Source organism: Neodiprion pinetum, chromosome 1, assembly GCF_021155775.2.
Source record: "Neodiprion pinetum isolate iyNeoPine1 chromosome 1, iyNeoPine1.2, whole genome shotgun sequence".
Taxonomy (NCBI): domain Eukaryota; kingdom Metazoa; phylum Arthropoda; class Insecta; order Hymenoptera; family Diprionidae; genus Neodiprion; species Neodiprion pinetum.
This window is the reverse complement of record NC_060232.1, coordinates 40,195,214-40,215,088: the sequence shown is the minus strand read 5'-3', so window position 1 is coordinate 40,215,088 and position 19,875 is coordinate 40,195,214. Positions and strand designations below refer to the sequence as shown.

The 19,875-nt window shown below is 39.5% G+C and overlaps 4 protein-coding genes across 10 annotated transcripts; 2 read left to right on the top strand and 2 right to left on the bottom strand.

Annotated features, from left to right (window-relative positions):
- The first annotated feature begins 6 nt into the window (after nt 1–6).
- LOC124220480 (E3 ubiquitin-protein ligase RNF123) lies at nt 7–7,123 on the top strand. Of its 5 annotated transcripts, none has more exons than XM_046629443.2 (11): nt 7–558; nt 1,114–1,256; nt 1,340–1,674; nt 2,073–3,056; nt 3,524–3,660; nt 3,720–3,856; nt 3,915–5,056; nt 5,145–5,473; nt 5,570–5,735; nt 5,822–5,965; nt 6,113–7,123. In XM_046629443.2, exons 2-11 carry the CDS (start codon nt 1,141–1,143, stop codon nt 6,439–6,441), a joined length of 3,819 nt encoding a protein of 1,272 aa, XP_046485399.1. In that variant the 5' UTR covers nt 7–558; nt 1,114–1,140; the 3' UTR covers nt 6,442–7,123. The 5 variants fall into 5 exon arrangements, with proteins under 5 accessions (XP_046485399.1, XP_046485416.1, XP_046485408.1 ...); XM_046629460.2 differs by having other exon boundaries at nt 1,064–1,256; nt 3,753–3,856; XM_046629452.2 differs by having other exon boundaries at nt 1,064–1,256; nt 3,735–3,856.
- LOC124220587 (sodium-coupled neutral amino acid transporter 7) lies at nt 6,693–9,477 on the bottom strand. 2 transcript variants are annotated; one of them, XM_046629716.2, is made up of 5 exons: nt 9,176–9,477; nt 8,689–8,806; nt 8,217–8,577; nt 7,780–8,029; nt 6,693–7,663 (listed from the first exon to the last, which is right to left on the bottom strand). In XM_046629716.2, the coding sequence occupies exons 2-5, from the start codon at nt 8,789–8,791 to the stop codon at nt 7,004–7,006; spliced, it is 1,374 nt and encodes a 457-aa protein (XP_046485672.1). In that variant the 5' UTR covers nt 8,792–8,806; nt 9,176–9,477; the 3' UTR covers nt 6,693–7,003. The 2 variants fall into 2 exon arrangements, with proteins under 2 accessions (XP_046485672.1, XP_046485680.1); XM_046629724.2 differs by lacking the exon at nt 9,176–9,477 and adding an exon at nt 9,002–9,157.
- Nucleotides 9,478–11,029: 1,552 nt separating this feature from the next.
- On the bottom strand, nt 11,030–12,339 carry LOC124220598 (DET1- and DDB1-associated protein 1). The gene is made up of 4 exons (XM_046629738.2): nt 12,115–12,339; nt 11,684–11,822; nt 11,368–11,429; nt 11,030–11,244 (listed from the first exon to the last, which is right to left on the bottom strand). The coding sequence occupies exons 1-4, from the start codon at nt 12,115–12,117 to the stop codon at nt 11,137–11,139; spliced, it is 312 nt and encodes a 103-aa protein (XP_046485694.1). The 5' UTR covers nt 12,118–12,339; the 3' UTR covers nt 11,030–11,136.
- Nucleotides 12,340–12,478: 139 nt separating this feature from the next.
- On the top strand, nt 12,479–18,792 carry LOC124220522 (uncharacterized). 2 transcript variants are annotated; one of them, XR_006883612.2, is made up of 9 exons: nt 12,479–12,735; nt 13,058–13,100; nt 13,199–13,323; nt 13,415–16,117; nt 16,210–16,367; nt 16,457–16,661; nt 16,771–16,893; nt 17,047–17,256; nt 17,441–18,791. XR_006883612.2 is itself a non-coding variant. In XM_046629567.2 (8 exons), coding segments are annotated over exons 1-8 (3,468 nt in total). In that variant the 5' UTR covers nt 12,479–12,733; the 3' UTR covers nt 17,156–18,792. The 2 variants fall into 2 exon arrangements, 1 of the variants encoding a protein (XP_046485523.1); XM_046629567.2 differs by having other exon boundaries at nt 17,047–18,792.
- The last annotated feature ends 1,083 nt before the right edge of the window (nt 18,793–19,875 follow it).

Genomic DNA, 19,875 nt, shown 5'->3' with positions numbered 1-19,875 from the left:
CAACTAAACAACGAAATTTCTTTACCGTAATTGATAAATCGTATCGTATTTTCGTATCTAGAATATCATGCGGGTGAGAGCAGAAAAAATTCAAAAGTGAAACAGTGCGTTTTACCAAGAGGTCTAAGGTACGCATGCGTCTTGGAATATATCCATACAGCTGCAAATAATTTCGGGCGCGTCGGCGCCAGAACGATTTGCGCATGAGCGTTTCGACGTTTGGTGATTACGACCGAGATATTTTTCTTTTTTTATATTCGGTTTTTCGTGTGCTGTCACCTTGAGCTAAAATGGTGGCAAAATCATCCACGCGCGAGCTGCCCAAATCGCGGTAAATTATTCCGCCGGAAAAGCATCACGGACAAACACCGGCGTTGAAACACCTCCGATTACGCCTACATGAGCTTTTCTAATCCGAAAGTAATTAACGTAAAAAAAGGATGCCAATTAACGAGTAGCCGTTGACACGAGGAACCTAATACACATCGACAAATTGATAAGGTTTTTGGAAGATAATTCAAAAACTGAATGAAGAGAACTCCAACGATCCTCAATTAGGCAAGTGTTTTTATCTTGTGATTTTTATTTATAATCATTAAGGTTTTAGGACCCTACAATCTTATGCTTACGCAATCTACAGTGCTTTACGAATATATGTACACAGTGCTTCGAGCAATAGTATAGTATAATATTTATACGTCCATCGGTGTTAGGGATTATAGAATAAAAAATAAATAATATTGTGTAGGTAACGTATTTCTCGTTATTTCAATGTTGCGTAAACAAGTAAATGAGATGCAGCTTATCTCAAAAGCATACGTGGGAACTCTTTCCGATTGGTTTAGCGCATATCTATAATGTGACAAATTTAAAAAAGAGTAACAGACTTGATCCCCCGCACAATCATCTTGAAGTAAATGTTGCGTTTTTAAAACTGGCAAAATTTCGGTGAAATCTGGTAACTACAGCGTAGTTTTTTCGTACTCTAGTGTTTTGCTTATAAGAAATTTTCCTCTAACAATAAGGAATCGTGAGTCTCTAATAACTGTACAATAATCAACAGCATCTCACGATCAGCTTTACCTAAATGATCAAAGGAGCGATTTAATTCAGATCGGCACGATCGAACGGAGTGACGAAATGAACATGGCAGAGATACTTCGAAACGTATTTGGACCAGGTGTGCTAGCCGAGGAAAGCGCGGCAAAGGATACCAAAGATCGCGGAAAGCTTCCGGAGAAATCGGGATATGCGAGGTACTTATGCGCGATGAATAAATGTCGCTATGCACTTTTTACAAAGATATTCTGTGCTAATGATATTTTCCCACACAACTTAGGGTGGTTCGGTATCTTGGAACGGCGAATGATTTCATGAAAATGGTGCTGTCGGGTGAAAATGAGTCGGCCTCATCGTCAATGGTAGAGGAAGACGCGAGACCCGGTCGAATAGGGCCGAGAATTGTGCGTTTCGACGTCTCCACGCACCACGGTCTCTTCATCGTATCTCCGGATAGATTGAGCGTCAATTCTCAGAGTAACTTTAGCACGATGAGGGCAAACGTCGGTCTCTTCGCCGGCAAGTGGATGTACGAACTCCAGCTAGGCTCGAAGGGAGTCATGCAGGTGGGCTGGGGAACGGCTCAGTGCAAGTTTAGCCAAGAGTCAGGCGTCGGTGCGTTCCCGGGGATTCTTCTGCGGGCTTGTTCATTAACGCTATAACGGCAAAGTCGACGCGAAAATAGCGATCTTCTCGTGAGGAACATCCAAAATAACCGATTGTTGGCAACCTTGGCAAACGCAAGAATAACGCTACTTTTACGCCACCTTTGTCGCTAGCTATAGTGCCAAACTTTGTGAAATAGTCCACGGTCCTCGATATCCCTAATTGTTACTCGCGAGCATCCGTCAGATTCTCTCGGTCGCTCTTGTCGAGGCGGTTTTACTCCTCAATACTGACAGAATGGTAATCATACGGCGACGACGGCGACGAGAGAGTCTAGCGAGCCAGCGAAAGACAGTGGCGTCTATTTTTCAATTTGTAATTGAACCCGATTTCCGTACGATTTTTAGGCGACACCATAAACTCGTATGCCTACGATGGGAATCGGGTTCGAAGATGGAACGTAACGACCCACAAGTATGGGGAGCCCTGGCTCTCCGGCGATATAATCGGCTGCGCTCTGGACCTTGACCAGGGAGACGTGGAATTCTACAGAAACGGGAGGTCTATGGGAAAAGCGTTCGGGGGGATCTGCACGGGTGCTGGAATGGCCTACTTTCCCACAGTCAGCCTGGCGTTCACCGAAAATCTGACGGCTAACTTTGGCTCGACACCTCTGCGTTACCCGGTTCAAGGATATGAAACTCCTCAGGCATCCCCAGCCGATCAAGTCAGTAAAGCAATTCTTGTGTTCGAGTGGCTCAGGAAGGTGATACTTCTGATCGATAACGGACGTGAGTCCATGGTCGAAGATGACGATGATGAAGAGGGTAAAGTGCCCTTCTCCGAGACCATGAGCTGCAACGCTTTTCTTGCCTCTCTGGCAAGAGCTATCCTCAAAAATCTAGGACCACTTTTGGCGATACCTTACGTGACAGAGGCCGTCTTTGTTCGCTTTCTAAGGGAGCTGTCTGGCGCTGGCGAAAGTCCGGCAAAAGGTGCCGATTCGAGTCGCGTCCGAATCTGCCTCGATCTTCTTTGGACGTTCCTGGAGGACGAAGAGATGAAGTCCTGCCTTGAGAGCACCGTGGTCTATCTTCTCTCTTCATTTCGGCACGTATCCCTTCAACTCGAGTATCCTGACCAGTGCAGGAGCCTGATTCTTCTAACGAATCTCTGCCAGCACACTGCGACGAGGCAACATCTTTTGCAGCACATCCTTTTCGACAGGGTTCGCTTTGCTAACTTCGTCCATGTTAAGCCTCTGGATGAGAGTGGACTCGCAGAGGTCGTCGGTAGTACTTGGTGGGAAACTGACCCCGTTGATGGGGCCGTAGAAGTCAATAGGAAGCAGTATCTTCACGCCTGTGACCGCATCAAGAGCGCTATTTCCGGTATGTTCAGAACGGTTGAAAAGTGTGTTTGATGCTGCTGGTCTTTCACTTTTTGGGAAGTGTGATGAACCGACCGTAGTAGCGTAGCACGTAGCGTTCGAGACTTGCTGAACGGGAGGACTTTAGTTCAAATCCTCAGCGTATCGATGAGGACCTGAGCGACTACTCGCAAGATTGTTAGACGGGTGATGTCGGTCAGGTATCAAATCGACAAGCTGAGGTTTGCATATAGTCCCACTACACATGGGCAACGTTTTCTGCAGTTGCCCTTGTCCCTTGTGCGAATGTGGGTGTTTCTATTGAACATCTTAAGACGGCTACGGACGCATAGTGATTGACCATTTCCGCGATGAGCGTACTCATGCACTTGAGGGCTAGAAAAAAAATGTTACATGGTTTCACTTGATACCCCCGTATTATACCGATAGCATGAAGACTGATTAGTTGTCATCCTTTAATTCTTGAAGAGGTCGAGGCACTTCAGGTTGAGCTGCTTGTCACGCTATTGGACAACAACGACGGAACTCCATACTCGCCTACGTCGCGAACAATCTTCCTCAAGAAGTTTCGCCGCTTCGTCCAAGAGAACTTGATCTCAAGTCGCGTAAGTCGGAGCTTTTAGCGAGTCGCCGCAATGCGGCTTGTATAAACCCAAGCATTCAGTCCGAATTCCTACAGACGATGCCGGTGCTCCAGACCCCGCTGCCCATTACTCTTTGCTGTTTCCACCGGCTGCTGGTTGCCTTCAGGGTGCTGTGGGACGCAGAAATCGCTTCGCATCCAGTATACGTGCCATGCAGGTAAAAACTCCCCATATATTGAATCGCATTAATACTCTAAGACTGTTCTTTATCGCAGAGCCTTCTACGACGCGTCTATAAATTTCGCGGGGATAGACAGACTCGGTGGGGTCCTTTCACACCTGAACAAAACCTACAAGAACGAGCTTCTGCATCTTCTCGGTCCTGAACACGAGGTGCTAGTTGCAATGGAGCAGGCACAAGATCCGTCGAATCCTTTTTCCGGTGGACCAGCACGTTTAGGTGAACTTCCTCTTGCAATCCCTGCCTTTGCGAGAATGGTGACAGTCAATTCGTCGGGCCCGGCGAGTCCCATGATCTTGGAAAGGCTTGGCTACTTCCCTTACAGCCGGGAGGACAGGACACCGTTGCGGCTGGGGCCGGCCAACCCAGCAATGTCCCTCCTAGAGCTTCTCGATGGGATAATACTATTTTATCACGTCGCGGCGAAGAGACAGATTGCTAAGGTCGCCAGCCTTCGTGAAAGCATGGCCGAGTACATCACTGCAATGGCCGAAGTTAAGGCTCGTCTAGAGATTACCAAGAAGCAGCCGAAGGACCCCGATGCTGCTGCGATGAACCGCGAACTCGCAAGGACAATGGTAGTCTTCGACACTAAGCTCGCCGAGCAGGCGAGGCACATGGCGTGGGTCAGGGCGGCCGTTTACTCCAAGGAAAAACAAGCGCAGCTTGCATGGCTGCTGAGAGTGGTCACCTTGACTCTAACGTCCGCGAGTGAGGAGGGCAACATGTTCAGCTTCGTGCCTGACTTCTACCTCGAGGCCATGACCGACCTCAGTGTTGGGATCAGGAACCATGTACATCCAACCGCCCCAATTGAAGACATTCCTGAGTATCAAGAGATGCTAGTCGAGGTTGCACGGTTCCTGTGTGATCACTTCCTCGATCCACGGATTATTCACGCGAATGCAAAGGACACTCTCATCCTCACCTTAGCAGGATACGTTTCAAACTCTCTGACTCTTGGACCCCTCGAAAGAGTCCCGATCGAGTCGAGGGTCAAAGTCGTAAACAGTCTTTTACGGCCCTATGAGAACAGAGCTTGGGCTCAGTCCAACTGGGTATTAGTCAGATTCTGGCAGGGCTGCGGATTCGCTTTCCGATACGAGAAGAGTCCACATCTCGCGAAAAAGATCGGACCCAAGATGCTTCAGCAAGAGTCAATATCGCAGCCTATAAGTAAGTTTATAGCGATAGTACGTATTATTGAATGGCTGATAAAGAACTGGTCAGAAAGTTTCGTTACATTTCGGTTTCTTTTCCACAGAGCCATGTCCTTCTCTGATATACCAGGCTCACGTAAGGGACGCTCTTTTGTCAAATCCAACAACAACGACGCAGTTTTTGAACTCGCTTCTGAACCAGCTTAACTGGGCTTTCTCAGAGTTCATTGGGATGCTGCAAGAGATCCAAAACGTGTCTTCAAGACCAGAACGCGTCCTAATCGAGTCACGCCAACTTAAAATATGCGCAACCTGCTTCGATCTGGCCATTTCTTTGCTGAGGGTGCTGGAGATGATTGCTACTCTGGCACCCGGCGTTTTTACTGACGATTCTCAAGCCTCCAGTGAAAATCTACTTGCCAGGCTGTGCCAGGTAATACACCGTCAATAAATTATATTTCATCTCCTATTCCTTGATCCCCTACAGGCATGAATTCAATCGTTAATTTTATGGTTTGGACACTCGCAGCTGCTCTGCCAAATACTGAATCGTGTCAGCTCGCAGTCCGGTTGCTTTCAGCACGTTGTGCTACTCGATATTCCAGACTTGGAAACCGTTGACCACTTCCCAATTCTTACCGCAGTTGTTGGAATTCTGCTGATTTTGCTCAAGGAGGACGTATCAACATTCAAAAGTAATTGCTAAAATATAAAGTACGAACTGAGGCTAATCAACTATCGAAAACCATCAGTAGACACACTCTGCATATTGTACTTACAGCCGGACGCAGAGAAATTCCAAAAGTAACTAGAGCCCTACTTACTGAGCCCAGCTTCCAAATTGGCTCGCTTTACTTTATCCTCGGAGACTTGAAACCGAAGAATCAGAAGATCAAGAATATAAAGCCATTTTGCCTTCAAAACTGTGAGTAACTTTAAGTAATACGCCTATATTCGATGCTCGGTATTTTTCATCAATCCGTTGTTTCAAACATACCTTAAGACTTAGTAACTTCAAATTGGTGAAAGAATTTGAAAAATTCACTGATCACATTTCATTGACATTTTTTAGATAAAGAGGACGTCACCGAACAGGAGATAAACAGTGTAAGGGAGATGCTCAGATACTTGGACTTGAATAGAACAATGTTAACTGAGACCAAAGTATTGACCGACGACGAGAATATTTGTACAATTTGTTACGCGTATACGATCTCTGCGACATTCAAACCATGCAATCACCGTTCATGCCGAGCCTGCATCGCTCACCATTTATTGAACAGTAGAGAATGTTTTTTTTGCAAAGCTACCATAAACCAAGTTACAGATCTTGAAGGGGAATTGTTACATGACTTCACTAGTGACTACTTGCTGGAAAAGATCACCACTGACAGATCCTGAATTTTGCGGTGTTATGATAAAAAATAAGGTGACATGTTTATAAATTGTATGCAAAGAACAAACTTATCCAAGCATACAATTTCTCATATAGTTTTTTACATTTCATGACTGGCTTGACGTGGGTGTCGTTGCAAATATTGTTTATAAATTAGATGAGCAAAAATAAATTTTACCCACCAAGGTACTCGATCAGCAATCCATAATTCCTTTCAGCGTCTCAAAGAAAATTGGATGAATAATACTCGGAGTGATGAAAGGCAAATATTTATTATCAAAATAGGTAGGTAGTGAGATCACAATGGTTCTATAGTTCATTACAAAAATGTCAGTCTGAATTTGATAATTATTATAAAAAGTTTCACACTATAATATTATAATTACCAATAAAATCACTTATATTTTATCGTTTGCAATGATATCGTGCATATTTATAGAGCAACGAGTTTTTTTTCAGCTCTCATCAAATTGCAAGTATACCATTATCTTAAGTATATGTAGTAAAGTATTATCATTTGGTTGCCTTCGGCCTTCTGGAATGCTCTATGAAAGCCATATTTCAATTTCAAACGCACAAGCTATCTCTGATTCCGATTCTGAAACCTGTGACAAGTGACGAGGTTGATTTTTCCCTGACCATATCCTGTATGGACTCTACAAAGACAACGCCGCAAACAAACGCGCCTACGGCTAACAAAAATGCCGAGAAAATGACAATACACTTATCTTTGTTCAGGTACAAGTATGGATCTTTTATTAGAGTATTTTGTAACAGACAAATTCCTGGGAAAATAAAAATGAAAGCTGCTGACAAGGAACCCATCAAATTTATAACTGGTGTAATATCAGACACCGTGATAGCTATGACTAAGTTGAGGGCAACCCAAACCAGAGATAAAATTACTCTGGACATAAAAAGCGACTGAATGTACTCGGTGCAAAGGCCAAGGAACGCTTCGCGGCCACAAAATAAGATTATTGGGTAAGTTGTAACATTTTTAAGCGCGATCGCAACAATTGCAACTGTCAAAAATGTCCCACCATCCGAGTATCCCTGCAGAATGTCATCGGGTACCTTTCCGATTCCAAATGTCGAGTAGCCAAAAATCCCAGCTATGGTGTATGCTATGAAACAAACTAGCATACTGACGATTGCACAAACAGTGAACTTCCCAAGTTTTCGATCCTTCATGCAGGCATACATAGGTATCACAGACATGTGGCACTGAATGATGAAGATAACAAAAATTTGTTCAAATATTTTGTAGAATAAGCAATAACAATTAAACTTTTATAGTCAATCTATTATCAAAGATTTTGGGTCCTCGCCTATGTACATACCTGATAACTGAAGCATACCACAGGAACCACTTGGAATATTTCGGTCCAATGGATGGGCCACATTTTCATCGGCTTTGAGGGCTCGCCGTTTATTATGTAACTTTTATAAACTATCAACCATACAACATAGATTACTGCCAGACAGCCAAGAGAACTTACATAGCTCAACACATCCAATCTTTTTGAGAAACATAATGGAAGAATGAGGATACAGCAGGTTAGAGTAGATGTAAATCCTCTTGAAAGGTACCTGGAAGTCAATTGCAATTTATAGTTTAAATGATCGTTTCTTATCAAGGGTGGATGTTTCAAATAAGGGCAGTGAATTCTTGCAATCTTATATCGCAAACACCTAATGAATCATGAACGAATTCCTTTGGCACACAACAATCGTTAAAAAATTGCAAACAAGTATCTTTAATAATAGAAAAAATTACCAATAGTGGCAAAAATCGGTGCCATATACGGTTGCCAAAACTCTGTCGAATTGATCCCCTATGACGATTAGAAATGTAATGCAGCAGCCAAAGCTATAAACAACTACACAAATAGCGCAGAATGTTAATGACTTAGGTCCGCATACTCCAGCTAAAGTATCCTGTAGCGACGAGCTATTAGTGCTATCGCTACAATGTGCTAAAACTATTATTGCAGTTGTAATAAAAATGAGAAAGACCAGCTGCACTAATATAGAGGTTATCACACCGCCACTCTTATCAAATGCTTGTGGAAAATTTAGCAGACCAGCACCCAGTGTAGCGTTGACTATTAGAAAGATTGTAGCCAACGATCCTGCACCTAAAGAAAAATATAATAAGTAGCGGGATATGTATAATGCCAGATATCAAATTCATCAGAAACAATGTCGTGTATGGGACTCCTTAGCGTAAGCTTAGTGCATAAACATACCTACGGTACATTCTTGGCTAGATTCAGTGTTTGCGCTGGGTGCCGTTGTGAGAACAATTTCATTGCCGATCAGGCGCTCGTTATCTCTTCTCAAGTAGTTCATGTTGACAGTTCTCTGCTGTGGGATTTTTATAGATATAATTATGCACGTAAACGGGAAACTATCGGAAAAGTCGTATAAATTTTCGCGGATAAAATACGAGCAGATTGTATTGTATTTCTATGACAAGCTACTTGGTCATAGAGCAATATCAAGGAGCTGAGACATCACATGATAAGAAAATAAGCGATTAAGAACTGCGGTGATATCTACCCCAAATGCCCCTGTGACGCACACGCACACATAGGCATGTATTTATAAATATATGCGGCGTAATTCACACATTCAGGTTGTCAAAATGTTACATGTGCCCAATCTATGGTGTTCTATCAAATCGGTATTCATTACGTTGAAATATAATTTCACTGAAAACAGTTTCATCGTTACCTTTGTTTATTCTCACTGGGTCATTCACATGTGCGCAATGGTTAGGTTGTTTACTTTTTTTTCTTTCCCGATGTATGGCACATAATCGAAGAAATCTAAGTAGATAGATTAGAATATACGAAGCAAGTCTTGTTACAACATGTCGATCAAATTTTACATTTTACAACTGCGGAGACGAGAACTCTTCACTTCTCTGTGACAACTATGAATGATCACTATCATCTTTCGAGTTTAAAAGCAAAGCTCAAAGTTTGTTCAAAGCAAAGTCGATTCATGCACATACTATGCATAAATAATGCAAATGCGTGAAAAAATGTAATCATTGGTGCACTGCACATTCGCGCATGCGCATGTCATCAGAAATCACACTCCACAAATGATAGGATCGACTGCCGAATATTATCCACAATGACACTGCAAAGATAGCTAAAACTCCCTCAATTGCACCTGTTTCTCCTCATTACCCTTTGAAACTAAAAATAATTGATTTAAGCTGTACAAAAAAAAATTTTATTATAGCATAAACGTTCGTTTAGAACGGCAATCAATCAAGTCAAAACGCGATAACTTAAATCAAACTTTAACAAATACTCATAATGACTAAATATACCTATGTAATACATTTTTTAAATAAGATACAAATTATGTATTGGTTGCGAGATCCAGTTATAATTAGATCTATTCTTATGACTTTGTAATTATTTGCTACTCTTCATCCATGTCGACATCCATCGAAATTGAGAGAGATAGGATTGTGGTAATAGTAAAAAAATATAATTCGGAACAATTTCGCACATAGTAGTATTTATTGCGAAATTGGCGTCTGAGTCGAAAAAATTTCACGAGATAATAAAGCTGAATAAATACTTAACAATGGTGATATAAATTACGTAATAATATAACGAAATTTTCGTTAGTTGATGCTACATATACAATAGTCTATAGAACTAACTTGTTCAGATTCGTTGAGATTTTATGCAAATGCGACCTGTTTGTTGCTTCTTGTCATTGTCAATGTCGCTAACACAAAGCATCGACATTTTTCAAATTATTCGTGTGATCCAGTCTTATTATAATACACAAAATGAAGAATCAATTCAAATTATTAACCACATGCAGAGGGGGGTGTAATTATAATTCATTGTCGATGAAAATGTCATCTGGTTTTTTTCTTTTTGCTTGTCCATAATATTCATTAGATTGACAAGATTTCTGATCACGATTGTTGGAAAAATTATTTTTACAATATACTTTGTAAAGACGTCTTTGTATTTGTACAGTGCAGCCAATAGTATTGCGAATTGTTCACACTTCGACAATTTTCTCATTATTTCAAATTGTAGTCAAACCCGCATGTGTATATACTTTCAGTATTACGAAGGCTCGAGACAATAAATTCTCTAAATCATCTGGCAACATTTTTGCGATGTATATCGGAAATTATCAAATAATTTATGAACAAGTTAATCAACCGTGTTCAACATGTACATACATAAAATAATTACATCATTCGACTACAAGAATTAGTTTCTCATTTTCATATCAATTATTATCATTAAATCAAATACGTAAGTATATTGGAATATGGCTCTGATTTAAACTACGTATTGCAGATTGGCTTTACACTTTACACACATAGTAAACAATATAAAATACGACGTTGGTAATATTTATACTACGTAACAAATAAAACGTTATCAATTCATTATTTATAAGATAGATAATTAATAGGGACGTGTGACATGCACATGTGTGCAGTGGATTTCGATACGAAATGAGATTTATAATTTGGTGTCACAAAATAAGTTACATCTTTCTGGGTAATATCGACCCAATCTTCAACCATTATCTGCACCATAACTACATTTAGCTCTAATGTTATTGATGATACAAATTGTCAAGATAGAAATTCTTCTTTTTTTTTTTTGTATATTTCAACATTAATAGGTACAGTTGCAGATTTAGAGTGCGTTGTTCAAGTCAAGTCTTGGCCTCTTGTTGCGCGTCGCTGTTACTTCTTCTTGAGACTCTCCACCGCCGGACAAGAGCTCTCTTTTTTTATCGGCACTCTGCGGGACACTCATTTAGTGAGCAAATATTTACGGTACAGACAAAAAAAAATGTCACAGCAACTTGATCAAAACCAATATATTTCAATGCTAATAATTTTATCTATACGTTATTAGTAATACCTTTTTGTCCCACTGTTGGTGAAGATACCTCAGGAGAATAGTTGTCTTCTCAGTCACAATGACTAAAAATTAGAAAATCTATTTAGTTCGAATACGAAAAAGTTTATCCTAGCATTCGCGAATCTGAGTAAGTATTTCAAAAGTAGTTGGTAGTAATAAGTTACAATGTAGTAATCTTGATTAATTAATTTTTCTGTTTTCTCGTTTCTATTCAAATAACAAAAATTCACTTGTTAACAGAGTGAGACCATGTCAGAAGTATTTCTCACTTTATAGAGAATTGTTTGGAAAAATAATGAAGTAGATATTCTAGTACTTTGTTCGGATGGGTAGTCCTTAGTGGGCAGATACACCGATGGTCTCTTGACACAAGTTCGATTTCCATTATCTGTATGAAAATTAGCAAAGTTGTTTTCATCATGTGACGGCAATCCTTTGAGAAATTCCGCAACAGACTGTAAATAAATATTCCATAAATTGATTGACGTATCTTAAATATGTATGTATGTACATATCATGCAAGGTGGAGTCTATTTGGTATGGCTTAATCGGAAGCAGTAATGCAATAATTCTTTCACTTACATTAAAAACAATTGTGAACAAGAACTGTGAAGTTAAATTAACCACGTTCGTGAAAATTCAAATTTTTTTTTCGGTGAAACGTAGTATTTTAAAATCACAGGGAAGTGGTACTCTGGTCGTAACCTAAAAAATTGGTCGATACATGCGAGGTGGAAAATAACTTACCATTGCTAATGAACGCTAATCGCAAGTTCAGAATACACAAAATCTGTAAATGGTGTACCGCGCTATAATCAAGTGCGAGAGTGTTCCGTATTTGCGAAAGAAAATCTTAGTTAAAATCATAAAAAAACAACCTATTTTCCAAATGTTTCCAAACGTATAGACACATGCTCTACTGAACCACTACCACGGTCGTGACCACTACAGATGGTGCGATAATGGTGTGTCTCCCCACTGAATTCCTACAGAAAAAGGGACTCTACCTTATCGGTTTCTCTCAATGTCGCGCGCAGCGCAACTTGACATTTCACAGTGAATGTCGCCAGCTGCCAGGCTCGCTAGGTTTAAAGAACAGTTGGCAGCAATGACTCACAGCATCCTAAACAGTGATACCACCTAAAATCGGAAAAAATTCCAGAGTCGAAAGTGTTGTTTATAATCTGGCAAGTGCAACGGTTCAAATTTAAAATATTCTCGCCGAGATTTTTGTGATATTCCATGCTTATCAGTGCCAATAGTTCTTGTTATTAGGTATCTGGAGACCTAGAATTCTTTATGTATCACGTGATAAAATTGTGACATTTTTAAAACAGGAGCAATTCGAAACACAAAGAACAAAATAATGTGAGTATAATTTGTGACAAATAAGCAATCCCATCCATCAATTCAATCAGTCTACGAGGTATATTTATTTATTTAACTTTCTCTTCGTGTGTGAAAAACTTTTCTCAGACAATCGTTCATCTGTATTGAAAATCTCGCGACTGGATTATTCTTTCAATAAGTAATATCTGTAAGTTGGGAGGTAATAAATTTTATAATTTACTTTCAAAGAAACATCTCTCCTAATCAATGTCTTTCAAGAGTGCCCAAATTTATATATTTATAATCGTATTGAAATAATTCTATATGTTTATGATTGCAATAAATATAATTCTTTTTACAGGCTCACCCGAAATTCTGCTGGTAGTAACCAACGACGATCTTCGGTAACTATTTCATGGCTGTCACTTTGATTCCACGATGGCTAAAGAGATAAGTTTATAAGTAGTTCTTATTTACTCATTTTGATATTTCTCTCAAACAGATCCTTAAGCCACCAAAATCTCGACAGCCATTTCAAGATTTGGATTTCAATGCTTCATCATCTGAGACAAGTCCAGATAGTATAAAGAAGAGACGTGTAAGCTTTGCCGAAAAGAAGCACGTCAAGTAAGCGTTACCAAACATAAATTATCTGAATTTAAATGAGATCTCATTAAATAGGAGTTGCAATATGGTTACTTGATGTTTATTTGTGCAGAGAATTTTGTGACCACAAGGAGCAGGGTACAATTTGGGATAATACTTACGAAGAAGCTGATCAGAATATCTCAAAGTCGATGGAAACTACAAATGAGAATATAAACAGTAACAATCTGGATATAGAAAACAACAAAAGTGTAGAGATCGGAATGAGAGAAATGGGTTCTGCATTTGTTTGCAATGAACATGAGTCAATGCATACCGACGCATGTACAACCATGGATCAAAATAATCCAATCTATTCTTTGACCAAAGTATTTTCCAACTCAGCCACGGACATTCAATTTACCGATGTCATTGCCTGTAGTCGTGGAAATCTGAACCATTTAATGTCTCAAACAATATTTTGCAACGATGTTGATTTGGACACAACTGAGATGGTTGGTGGGATCGAGCAGACAGTTTCTGTCAGAAGAGCCATTGACTCTCAATCGACATATACAGCTATTGAGAAAGACATTAAAAAACATGAAAGTACCATGCTTTTTAATGACAGTGACGGCGAGATGAAGTTCACCCAAGTTATCAGTGGTAAAAATATGCAGTTTTCAACACCTATCAAGATAGTTCCACATTCAGAAAAGGTGAATATAGAATCTCCTATAGAAAATCAGACTATAATATTTGATGACTCAGGGATGGATCTGACTTTGACAAAATCACACTCAAATCCGGGCTTAGATAAAGAAAATAATATGACGATCAACTCCAAAGTTACTCATAATGATGAGCAACACATTAAGAATAATTTAGAAAGCAATTGTTGTATGAACGAACATGAAGTTGCTCGGGCCATCAACAAGACTGTATTTTTCAATGATTTTAGTTGCGACATAACAAAAGCTATCGGTAATGTAAGACACTTGTTGCCTGTCAGGAATTTATCTGAAGATAAGATGGCATCACGAAGAATGGCGCCTGTGTCTAATGAATGTCAGACTTCCTGTAAGACTTTACTGGACAAATCTGTTGAATATCAACTCAACAATGTACCTTTTATGACAAAAGACATCAGGATACTGTCAAAGCATTGTGATCAGGAGTTAAAAATGTCTAAAAAGTCTGAAGAAGATACGGCAAAATTAAGGGATAAAACTATTTTCTTTAATGACATTGGCTGCGAAATGACAGAGGCAATCGATACATTAAGAACTGGTCCAGATCAGAATAGAAATTCTAGCGATACAAATGATGTGCAGCGTGTCATGAAATTTGAATTGCCTGTGAGTAAACAACATGAAAATATGGCAAAATTAAGGGATAAAACTATTTTCTTCAGTGACATTGGCTGCGAAATGACAGAAGCAATCGATACATTGAGAACTGGTCCAGATCAGAATAGAAATTCTAGCGATATAAATGACATACAGCATATTATACCATTTGAATTGCCTATGAGTGAACAACATGAAAATAATTTAATGTTACAGAAATTTAAAAGATCTGACAATCTTTTTTCTACCAGTAAGCCCAGCAGCATAGAATCTGCACCGGAATTAGTAGTTGAAAATAAGGATCAGACAAACTCATGCGATGACTCGTGTATGGAATTTACTACAGCAATTACTACAGCTAAAAACATAGAAGATGACAGAGATGAAAATCTTATATTGGAAATCAATCATCCTGCACTATTTAATAATTGCAATATTGATACTACCCAGATAAATCCGGAATTACATGTAGAAGAGCAAATCACGCATTTGGGCACTGATTCAATTTCTGTTGAAATTGAAACTCAAGAACCACAGAATGAAATAAACCGAATACCTAGAGAGAGCACGAGAAATATTGAAAACAACGAACGCTGTGATTCCTCAGAGAACGAAAGAGCTGAACACGATGCTGGCATCATCAGCTCTCCGAGCATAGCTCTGGATAATCTTAACGCCGAAGTGAACGTAAAAGAGCAAGATTTGTCGTTCAACACAGGCATCATGTCAAGTGAACCACAATTCAGTAAGAAGAGGAAGTCGGATGAGGGTATGGAAATTATGGAAACAAGCAAATCATCGGATCAAATGTTGCTAAACAAAAACTCTGAGAATGGCTTAGTACAGCATTTAGTTGATAACGAATTGGTCAATACAAGTAACGACAGTCTGTCTAATATGATTACTCCGAGGTCTAAACGGCTTAAGATAGCAAGTCCCAATGCTGAAGAAAACTGTGTATTCACCAAAGAATACTCTGTCACTAAAAACTTGGAGTTGCAGGAAAATACGAGTTTCCAAGTGATCAACGCACCTCCATCAAGAAATACAGTTATGCATGAATCACAAAGCACAATATCTATAGATAGAACGATCGGAAGCAATTGTGTTAGTGATGTTGCTGACGAAAAGCAAAAAAGCAGCGAAGAGATGACTACTACAATTCCTGCTCCAAATTTCTGTGAAGATCCTGAAATCTTGATGATTAGTCAGAATGACGATTCAAAACCTGCAGCTTCACTGACTCAGACTAAAGATGTCATCAGCGGGAAGGAATATTCTTTCATAGAAGCAAAAGGAACAGACCCATATTCCGATTCAGATTTGGAAATTACGGAGCTGCCGCATGTTTGTGAGGAACAGAAACCAGCCTCAGTAGAGTGTGATAAAAGTTCGCAAAGTTTCTTGATGCCAAAGAAATGTGTGGAGTACAATGACAATTGTTGCTTTGTGATGTTCAGTGAAGAACTTGCGAAGTATGCTCAAAGGTGAGTCGACGATGCTCTAAGACCTGAAAAATAAGTCAGGAAACTGAAATTGCATTGATAATTAATTATTGAAATAACATTTTCGATTTCAGAGATAATTGCATTTGGGAAATAAGGTCACTGGATACAGAAAAAGTCATAATCGACTTTATTTCAAAATCCCTCGTCGTCATAATAAATCTTGAAGCAAATAAAGAGTTGACTGCACCTTATCTAATTACACATATTAGAATAATTTCACTTCTCCCGGGTACGTTGGAATTTTATTTGACTTAAGACAACAAATCTCCAATATAAACAAACCGATAACAATTCGCATTAAAAATATATTTGATACAGATTCTGCAGACGATGATATTTCTCTGGTCCATAATATACTATTAAAAAAACTCGATCCTGAGCATTTGAAATTGGTACATCGAACAACGCAGGGTATTTTACCTTTGCTAGACTTGATTTCAAACAAAGTGAAATTACTGATAGATTTTATGTACGAGTTTGATAAGCTGCGGGATTTTCATGCGATAACAAGATCGGGAAATAGGTGAATATAGAAAATCATTTAATCTTGGAAATGACTTGAGAAAAATAGCTATTCCTGTTAAGCTTAAAATCGGCGCATAGTGCAATAAAGATTTACATTTATCTCACAGGATATCGTTTCAACTTCATAGCTACAAAGTACAACTGGTGATAAAAGTTACTGTAGATCTTGAGCAATTTGAAGATATTAGGCCAAATGACGTAACCGTGGAATGTCTTTTAGGTAACATAAAGTAAGTTTTTCATCACACTTTTCTATCCACTTGAATCACACGAGAAGTCCTTACCCTTAATCTATATCGCTTATATATGCAATTATAATGCACAAAAGTGATTCAGATTTATGAAGAACCCTGTACTTACATGTTATATTCTTTTTTTTTTAGAGAAAAAGATATCAAGCAATTAATCACCGGTGTGAAAAAGGATCACAGATTCTTGACCAGATGGATCGACGCCGTTAAGGAGTATATCGCGTTAGTTGTCGAAAAATGACACTTATCTGTCAAACTCTAGTTTATTATATCAGATTTTAGAAGCAAGTAACTCGATGCCAAGCGTCCTCAAGGTGTTCGTGAATTTTACAAGATAATTAGGTAAGTTGATTTTTATTTCCAACTTGTAAAATGTTCAAAAATTGGTCTTGGAATATGGTGGCAATAATGACGTTAATTGTAGATAAGTTAATTAAGAAGAAAAGTATAGAATACGTACATTTTTATACTAGATATATGTATATGTGTTCATTTTTTAATTTTCATATGATACATGACATGAAAGGTCCACACCTGTGAACATCGGCGAAACTTATTCTACCGTATTACGGTCTGTAATTTTCAACCCGAAGTAGTATCAGTAGCACGAGGACAGACATCGTAGTTTGAAACTACACCTTCTTAGAAATGCTGTAGTGAAAAAAAAGCCCGGATACCGCTTATACCAATTTTGAATAACTTTGACGAACAGAAACATGGTCACGTTTGCGGCAGACGAAGATTGATAGGATCAATTATAATTAAGGTTTGGATTATCGGTTATCAATATAGGCCGGTAGGCGTAAAGCGTGGAGAAGAAATTATATCTAATTAACAGCGCCGTCTGATTTTTTATTCTTGATTTTCGTAAAGGGCCTTCCCACGGAAGCGGCGTGGGCTTTACCTGCGAGATATATCACCCGATTTTATGAACGGAATGTCAAGTTGTCGAGTAGAAAACTCGATCTCACGAAGTTTCGAAATTTTCGAGTACAGTTATCATATTACTATGTATACGTAGGTTTAGGTACATACGCTCGAATACTGTATACATAATGCGGTATATGTATGTAAAATTTTGTTTACAGTAGTAGAATTTCTAAGAACAATCGTAAACCTTGGAGCTACCGTTTGTTCACACCTAGCATAAACATGCCTCGTACAAATTTATTGAATCCAAAACTTCCTAATACTATCAAGTATAAATCATTCGATGTTTTTTTATTTTTCTAACTTTCTTCCATTGTTAAAGGAAAAATTCAGTAGACATGACACAACTTTTCAAGAAAACAAATATCAATTAATTCGCCAATTGTTAATGCTAACACGTCCGAACGTTCCTATAATTTTTATCGCCCTACAAGTATTTCCTTCGTATGGGATACGTCCAGCGGCAGTTATACAGATAGATTGAAAGGTAAGGAAATAATTTATGAAAAAGGCAATTGATTTGGGTATCAGACAACAATTCAAGATAATTAAATGAATTGTACAGAGGGAATAGGCGATATTGAAAAGCGAGGAAAATGAGGATCATTAGGTGTAATGGTTATTGGAAGATCGTTTTATCTCTCTTTCAATGGGAGAGCGATCACTGGTTTGGGTTTCGGGACTCGTTCGGCGGCATCTCCCGAGGGCGACGCGACGGGTGTAACCGTCCGTTGGCTGGTTACAGCGCGCGAGTCCGCCCACGCTTCGTTCTGCGCGGCGCGGTGCGGACCGATTACAACACTCACGTTCTGTCCGAATTGCTTCAGCCATTGATGAAACCTGCGGAGAGTTACCGGTGGCCGAAGGTGCAGCCCCGCAGACCGGTTTCGACTTTCACGTGGCTTTATCGAGCGCGCCCGCCTCACGCCAGCGTGCTGTTCCTTCCTATCCAATCGTTCGGATCTCCGTATGCCGCGGCTATCTATTTAACGTATCGCTTTTACGCCGACCTCGTGTTCCGTATATTTATAAAACCGCACGACTCCGTAGGCAAACTACCCGCACGTGTATTCTTCATTATCGTATTTGAACTTGTACATAAGTACATACATCATGCACTCAACTTTCCTATACCTGCGGGTGCAGGTAGCGCGTCGTAAATCACATCTTATACCCCATGCTTGTACATGTTATACCTATATACTCTCTTCGAACGATTCATGTAACATTCTGCAGTAGCAAATATCGCGGGATTTTTATTGATTTTTATTTGCGCATTTTGTTCCGCGCTATATACACAAACCGGACTTTACTTTGGTACTCTTTTTAAGTCTTCATTGGACATTGTATTTATTTATACTCCTTCTTTTCAATTACATTTCATTCATTTTTACTTCCCTAACCATTACGTCATGGAATCAATCATTCTCCTCTAATCCATTCTTCACGCGATATAATATCTCAAATTATTATACTTTCTCACGCTGTTTTTCAGTGCATCATTCAAATGTCCACGTCAATTAAGTTTGCCTTTTATTCAGCTCAATATCCAGCCGCAAACTAACTCGAGACTTTTTCCGGTAAAATTTCTGTATACATGCTTAATCAGCGTGTCGCTGCTAAATACGATATCGGTATATTTCTATCAGCGTGCCGTCAGAGCATGATCTTTACATAGCCTGTGTAAAAAAAAAAAAAAAACCAACTTGTAATTCAATACAGAAAATACACGAAGAAGGAGCGGAATAAAAAGAAATTAAAAATAAATAACGAGTTGAACTGATGGGTATATCTTATCAAGTTCCCAGCGAGAAATATGTTATTCGGATTGAAATAAGGGCCCATCTGCAGCAGTCGTGAAAATCGAGAAAGTCGAATCCATGGGATCCGCGCGTAGGTGCAGAACGAAACAAGTTGCCCAAGTAATATCTGTCGCTGGATTGCGGCGGCGTTCGTCCCGCCTGGACTGCGACAAGTGGGCGTCTCGTGAGGTTCGTCGACGTCCTCGTCGTCTTCGTCTCCTCGTCGAGG